The sequence below is a fragment of the Myzus persicae genome, unplaced genomic scaffold (assembly GCF_001856785.1).
Source record: "Myzus persicae strain clone G006 unplaced genomic scaffold, MPER_G0061.0, whole genome shotgun sequence".
Lineage (NCBI taxonomy): Eukaryota > Metazoa > Arthropoda > Insecta > Hemiptera > Aphididae > Myzus > Myzus persicae.
Genome location: NW_019102277.1, coordinates 372,329 through 380,842, shown reverse-complemented (window position 1 = coordinate 380,842; position 8,514 = coordinate 372,329). Strand labels below are relative to the sequence as shown.

General features: G+C 27.6%; 1 protein-coding gene across 2 annotated transcripts; it reads left to right on the top strand.

Moving 5' to 3' along the window:
• Nucleotides 1–559: 559 nt before the first annotated feature.
• Nucleotides 560–4,673, top strand: LOC111031715. Of its 2 annotated transcripts, XM_022311771.1 has the most exons (5): nucleotides 560–664; nucleotides 1,269–1,310; nucleotides 1,851–1,871; nucleotides 2,840–2,881; nucleotides 3,366–4,673. In XM_022311771.1, the coding sequence occupies exons 1-5, from the start codon at nucleotides 592–594 to the stop codon at nucleotides 3,446–3,448; spliced, it is 261 nt and encodes an 86-aa protein (XP_022167463.1). In that variant the 5' UTR covers nucleotides 560–591; the 3' UTR covers nucleotides 3,449–4,673. The 2 variants fall into 2 exon arrangements, with proteins under 2 accessions (XP_022167463.1, XP_022167462.1); XM_022311770.1 differs by having other exon boundaries at nucleotides 2,840–4,673.
• The last annotated feature ends 3,841 nt before the right edge of the window (nucleotides 4,674–8,514 follow it).

The window sequence follows — 8,514 nt, the reverse complement described above, 5'->3', positions numbered from 1 at the left end:
AAGTGACAAGCGCGTAGCTCTACAGAACGTCTATACAGAAAATGTATTATTTTGTTCAGACTATCCAACGATGTAACGATGTTGTATTTCATACACATATAATTCTTGAATGTTTAAATTAATATTCTAATAAATAAATAAGCGTTAATACGAATATACTTTTTAATAATAGACTTCGTGTTCCATTGTTTCAAATATCATTCCAAGGTTAAGTAATGTACAGGTGTACAACAGTGCACTACACTCGCCATTTTAAAAAATTGAAACGCAGAACACAATTAAATGTAAAAACAATTACAATATTTACTAGCTAACGAAAATGGTAGTTTAAAGTAAAACAAATAAATAAATTCAAAAACTTCTTAATTCTCAGCTACACTGTACATGATATTACAACTATAGAAAAACATACTAGAATTATTACTACCTTATATTTTTTTAAATAGTTTACTCAATTGTCAATGAATACACATGATGTGTTTTTTATTTGCTGAATAACACTATAAATAGGTGTCAAAAATAGAAAACATATTATAACTTTTCAAACATTATTCGTATATGCTGTGAATATTATTCATTTATTGTAGAAACATGGTCAAAAACATTAATTATATGTTGGCTATATTTGTTACGTTAAATTCTATAGGCTCTATATATACCGAACGTAAGTACCTACATATTTTTTTTTCTTTACGTAGTACTAGTACAACATTTTTTGGAAATTAAATTACACAGCTATGAATATTTAAGAATATAATACTTGAACTTATATTATTTATCATGTTTTCTTAATAATATCATAACCCAATTCAAGCAATAAATACACCTGTAAGAGTATACATTTCTTTATAATTTATGAAGTTAAAGTATACTTAAATAATCATAATTGTTGATAATTTTATATTTTTAGTAGATATCTATTCAAGCAACTTTATATGCAACCTCATCGTATTTTTAACTTAAAATAATTTTTACCAACTAATATCATTATTTTAGATACAATTATAATAATTATAGGTACCTATCAGTACCTATCGGTACTTACGACAGAACGTTTTAGTGCAGCAGAACTAACTCTCTATTGTTAACCTTATTAACTATAATATTATTTATTTTTATTTTCTTGCATTTTATACATAAAGAATGAGATGTTTTTTTAAAGAACCTTTAAATTTGTTAAATAGAGGTTCCACTTTATTTAAATAAAAATTATTGACTGTAAGTATATATTATTAATTGATAGGTACTGTGTTTTTTTTTTGTTTTAGACACTTTAAATATTACTTCTGAGAATATAAATGATTTAACAGGTAACTCCGATGTTAACATTGCTAGTTGTAGTAATGTAACTATTAAAAAAAAAAAAAAAAAATTAATACTGAATAATATTTTTTCATATACCTATTTAAACATATTTTTATTTAATTTATATCATGTGTTATTGGTTAAAGAACACCATAAGCATCGGTAATAGTTTATAGAGCATTGATTTTTAATTTCGATTTGACTGATCTGGGACTACGTGTTTAGTACGAAAATTTGGATGTTTTAGGGACTGTAATACCCAAAATGCTCATAACTCACATTAATATTTAAAAATCAACAAAAACCTGTAAATTTACCCAGATAAAATTATTATATTTAAATTAGATACTATTGGACATTTAAATTCAATATTAAAATGAACGTCACAAAATTTATATTGATGAACACTTATTTAAAAATGTTAGTACCTAATACGTTTGAAAACGAGTTTGTGGTCCCCTCCTAAATCAACCATATTACAACCTCATCATCTTTATTTGTAATACAGCATATTTAATACTAACCATTAATTAATTTAAATCAAGATAATCAAAGAAAGTGTGTCTGTAAGTATTATATTTTACTTTACAACATACAACACTAATGTCTATTCGTGTATATAAAAACAGTGAGTTCTGTTTAACTATAATGTGATCGCTTTCCTAATTATTATTTAAATGTATAAAAGTAAGTTGGAATGGTACTTATATTGTATGCAAAATACAAGTACCTATGATAAATAGATTATGTATCTCTAATTTTAAAATTTTAATTAGATTGTTTTAAATCATTTATCGAGTATCTTCCACTCTGTAATTTTCCATTATTTTATAAACATATATAAATTACCTATTGACATACATTAATTTATAGATTGTAATTAATAATAATGCTTCTTTAAAACAATTTTAAAAAAAACTATTACACTCATTTAATTTGATAGTTGAATCAATAATAAAAATTAAATACGTAATAAATGTTAAATTTAAAAGAGAGTGGTCTTGAATAAGATTTTAAGTGTTCTTCATTGATTTGCCTTTGTGGTCTCTATATTTTTTAGGACAGGTGAGCCTTTGTTTTTCCATGTCGCCTTTCATGGTGTATGGTTGGCTAGTTCATAATGAACCAAGTTTGATTTCTTGTTATATAATCTATGGTAATAGAGGGTAGAGTAGCTAAAAAATAATATGTATTAGCAGCTGTGAGCTGGGTTTGTAGAAGTCTATTTATCTCAAATTATAGGGTCCTCACATTCAGGACAGCAATTAGTAATTTTACCATAAAAAACCTATTTCCAACTGTAATTACACCAATAAGCAATGATATATTATCAAAAGGTATCAATTTATATTACTCTATAAATACAAATTATTAATATCAAACTCAGAAAGTATGGTTGAAGTTGTAGATAAAACAGGTTTAAGATGTGCTGTCTCTTAGCAGGTTGCATGAGATATTCTCTTTATGTATATGTTAAAAATGTTATAAACATTCGTTGTTATTTAAATCATCTTATTATCATTATTTATTGCAGTCGAAATGATACGTCAACGATTTATAGATCTGATCGATTCCAGTAAGTATTTAGTTTTAGATCTTTTTATATTAAAACTATTTTTGATACTATGTCATTCATTGTTTAAACTTAATACTCTTATAACAAACTGCATATTTTGTGAAGTTATCCAAAGTATAAAAATGATTCATAATATTATATCGATTGAAAATCAACGATTTCAGCAGAATCCAAAGAATACATCTTGAATTTATTGGCTAATAACAGGGCCCTAATTTAATGTAACTAGCCCAACACAACGATTGAGTGATTTATATATATCTGATATATCGACTTCTAGCGTCTTCTAGTGTTGGATTAGGTTAATTTTTTTTGCCAACATAGTTTACCTTCTAAGGTACCTAAATAGTAATATAAACAATACACATAGACCTATAATTTTAGGTACCATACTTTAATCCCCCTCAAATTTGCCATCACATGTATTCCTTACAATGTACTGAAATATTGAGAATTGTGCAATAACTCAACTATTATCATTCAGAGTATGTCGATAGAGAAAATTGGGTATCCAGATATTATACATTCAGTAAGTATACATTAATTATTTATAGTATTGTATTTTAATATTTAATAATATACACTATATGAACCGGATGATAAAATATTTAACATACCAAAATATAAGTAATTGGTGGCATCGAGTGAAAACAACTATTAATTGTTAATTGTTAATTGTTTAAGACTAAAAAAAATATTGAAATAAAACTACCCCAATCTCATAAATCGTATTAACTATAAGGAAAAGCTTATCTCTCACACACTCTTTTCGTTTAAAAATACATTTAATTTAATTTAATGTTTCATTAAGATAATTTCAATATATTATAATTATTGTTAGCTAACAATTGAAGAGCAAAGGGGTTGGTTCCAGTTGGTGAAACCAAACTGACTTTTAGCACTTTTTTTTATCAGTCTGGAACCACATATTGAGGGATTGGAAAATTATCTTTTTGTTAATAGTCCAAACCCTCCATATAATACATTTTTATTATATGCGTTGGTATGCTTTGATATTAAAAAAAAAAAACATTTTTTGTGATTAACAATACATTGATTAAACAACTCGTTTAAATATATATGTATAACTCATTATAAGGAAAAGGCTTAAGTGGTTTCATCAAATTTTTTAACGTACCTATAATTATACTCATTTATTAAAATCGTAGATTCTATAACATTTATAATCTTATAAGATAGATTATAATACGGGCTTTAGGAGTGGGGAGGCGACCATCTCCAACTAACCAATCTTCAAAAAAAGTGAGTGGTTTTTGTCCCTATGTTTTGCATATATTTTGTGCAAAATAGTATACATAATATGCACACAGTCTACGGTACGCGACTGCTCAAATAAGGAGTAGCGTATACTCTACAGATTACTCAGGGGCTTAACTCTTCGGGTTGGGATAAACGTTTTGTTAAACTGAAAGCATGGAAGAGGGTTCTAGCCTCTAATATTAGGATAAGTCTTGAATAAGATTTTAACTGTCCTTCGGAGATTCACTTTTGTGGTCTCTATATTTTTTCGGTGAGCAGTTGTTGTTCCTGGTCGTATTTCATAGTTTCTTGTTGGCCAGTTCACTGGTTGGTTGAATACCAAGTTTGATTAGTTGTTATACAATATACGATAATTTAAGGTAAGGTAGATGGAGGATTAATGTGTATTACCAGAGGTGGACTGGGCTTGTAAAAGTCTATTGATTTCCAATTATAAAAGGCCTCACAATCAGGAATATTCAGTGGAGCAATTAGTATTTTTACAATAAAAAAAACATATTTTCAACTGTAATCACACCAATAGTCATCATTAGCAAAGGGTATCAATTTATAGTATTCTATAATATTACAAATTATTATTATAACAAATTCAGAAAGTACAGTTGAAGAAAATAAAGATTTAAGATGTGCTATCCCTTACCAGGCTGTCTGCTATATTCTCCTTAGATAGACCACACGATGTCTGCCAAAATATTTTTGAGAACATTAATGAATTTGTTATTTTTTGTTAAATTTTGCTAATTAAGATCCGAAAAAAACTAATAACATGACCCAATAGTGTATCACGATACACATCCAGATTATACTTTTGACACACATGTATCGTAAAAAAATACAAATAAGTTTGACTCATATATGTGTTACGTATACATTATTATTTATTGCAAGTATCATGACATGGCAACAAAGTGCAAGGGAATATCTAGTTTATTTATAATACCTATGTCAGTTGGAAATTTTAAAATATATAAAATACTCGTTGTTATTTGAACTTTATATTATCAATATTCATTACAGAAAACATGGATGATGAACAATTAAAAAAGACGATCCGTGATGGCAAGTATTTAATTTAGATCTTTGTATGCTAAAACAATTTTTGATAGTATGTCATTCATAGCTTATACTCAATACTCTTGTGATATACTACATATTTTGTGCAGTAAAATATAAAAACGATACATAAAATTACTTAGTAGTTAAGGAGCAGAAGGGTTAGTTCCAGTATGCATCCTGCAGGTATTCATTCTCAGAGTAAATCACTCCCTTGAGCAGATATTGCTGTTCAACCGTAAGGCGTTGCAGTTTCGAGATCAATTAATAAGGTGATTGATGTTCATTGTATGTCTACTTGCCTTCAATTTTTTTTTCTTCGAATACAAAGAATTTATGTGCCTGGTTTGTAAATAAAATAGTTGAAGAATTGTCATTTGATTATTATTTGCATTGTTAGAACGCCTTATTATTTCATTTTATTTTTGTGCATTAAATGCTTATTTTTTCATAATTTTATAGTTTATAAATTCAAATTTAAACTATATGCTGTTTGTATGTAATCACATGAAAACAGCTAAAATGATTTGGTTCTTTTTTTAAAAAAGCTTTTAATTGTAAGGTACATTCAGAAAACAAAGTGAAAATTTTTCCCAAAGCCTCACACGAGGATTGTTGATGAAAATCGAAAAATGTTTTGTGTATCAATTTTTGTCATTGGTTCACTCGGGAATATGTGATAAAAGTATGCATCAAATCGTCCAAATTCCCCCAAAAGAGAAATTATATTTTAAAATGAACATGATAGTTTAATGTAACTTTATTATAAACACAAAAACTACTTGTATGATATTGAGAAAATTTAAAATTGTTCTTAGAGATATCAGGAGAAGTTTATAATTTTTGTGCTATTTCTATCTACCACATTCAAATTGTTCATCTGGGCTTTATTAGTTCATAAAGCAAAGTCCACCGACGACGAATTGCCCGTGATCTGAGGAACACCAAAACCAAGAACACCTGTATAGTAATATTATATACTTTTTAGCTGAAAAAGTATGTTAGTTTAACCGAAGTTAATAGACTCAAAAACCACAATAGTTTCCTTTGGACCCTTGGGAGGTTATTTATAGCTTAATTTTTCGACCCCTATATGTTGCTTAAGATTAGCTTAGACATGACTATTTTTTCAGCTCACGAAAGCAGATTATAACTATTATTGTTTAAAATATTGTTTTTTTAATAAAATAAATGTCTAAATCGTAAAGCGTTTATAATTCTTGTGTATTTATTATTATAATATGCATCTAAATAAAAAATGTTTTGCTTATAAAGTTATAATAAATACCTACCCGAACCTAATGCCTATTATTTCAGGTTATGTGATCCAATATTTAAAGAGCTACAAAATTAATGAAAAAGGTAATATTTATTAAACTAGTTACCAATTTACAATGCATAAATCTGACATAATATCATATAATATTAAATTAAAATACGAACTATAAGTACCAATAATTGATTTTATAGTTATATTTAATCGAAAAAAAATGTATTTAAATGAAGTATTTTTATTTTTATTTCATAGGTGAAACTTTGATAATTTTACCCGTAAGATTTTGCCTCAAAGTTCAATGAGTTAAATTTAAAGTATACACTTACCATAATACTGTTATGTACTTTTATTTATGATGGTTAAATGTAAGTAAATTCGTACTTTATTAGATAAAATGATTTTATATTGTTCTATGTAATATATATTTAATATTTATAATATATTTATTTATAATAAAGTAATAACATCGTTTTATTTGATAAAGCATAATTTTTCCACATTGTGTTATTATAATTAATAACACCTCATTATCATTAAAGCTTTTTTTTAATACGTGCACATTTCATTAATATATTTAGTGTTCCTTTAATTTTCACAATTCGTGGATCAATAAAACTACATTTTATATGATCGAGTGTTACTGCTGGGTAGCTATATTTTTCTCAAGCAAGCAACGTCAATATATTTATGTGCATATTCTTAGAGTAAAAATATTACGAATTGTATATATTTCAATAAATGTTAAAAAAAAAACATTTTATATCAGTTAATTTTCTATAGAAACAACTATTTTTATTAAATTTTTTTTTCGTTACAATAAGACATTCCTAGCTTTAATAGGCTACTACAATCTACAGATATTTACAGAATAAGTAATTATTGACAATTTTAACAAGGTCATATTAATTAATAATGTAACAATAGTAATTGTGTGAGGGGCAAACTGCAGGTTAGAGCAGCCGAAAGTTTGACGACGTATTTGTGTCTTCAGGAATTGACCGCTCACATTCGTTCGCTGGAGTGCGGCTAAATGCCCTGGCGATGTACTGGCTCGATAGTAGACTTGTAGACTGTGTGTTTCCGAACTCGATGATTTGGCACACCACGAACACCAAGACCGGACACTTTTAACACCTTTCCCGTCATAGGATATTCATTGAATTTTTCTGGCGTCACTTCTAAACTAATTGTCGTCACATACAGCTTGTCCAACCGAGAACCACCGAACGTGACCGACGAAACTATTTCCGAGGGTATATTCAGCTTACCTAGCAACTTTGCGCTAGTGCCACTCACGTGCAGTGGCGGATAGGTTCACCGGGAATTAGGGATTTTCCAGGTAGGCCCTATCCTGTGTTGACGTATGGGGGCCCTATAGGATCATTTATCAAGTACTGAACCTTGCGTGATGAGAATTGAAAATAATTTTAATAAATATGCAAATTGACTAATTTAATATTTTTAACCACTCTACAAAAAAATTCCATTATCATCTAGGATCTAGCTATAAGCAATATTTATTAAAAACTAATATGATATTAGTGTTTAAGCTGGACGTTAGAACGCTTTCCAGCCACATTCCCGCATTTATCTTACTTAACAGACTATCTTTCTCACTTCTTTATCTTTCATTATTTTTAAGTTCACCCAGATCAATTAATCAACAATAATTTTCGGCAACAATAACACTGTCATAATACATTTACACATTACTATAATCCTATTTTAAAGTCTATCGAAACAGGATATATTTTTAACCGTGCATTATACAAGTTGTATTAACTTTCATTACAAGTGCGAAAATGAAAAATAATAAATTAAAAGGACGCTACAACAACACTAGATAGTAGAACGTATTCAAATTTACATCGTTCGAGTGAGTCAAGTATTGACAGTTATATATTGTTATACATATATTATACACTATATTATATGGCAAGCCACAAGCAAATCGAGCAGTAAAATTTGATAGTAATCTTATAATAATATCGATAAATGTTTAAAAATGATGACCGCCGACTGC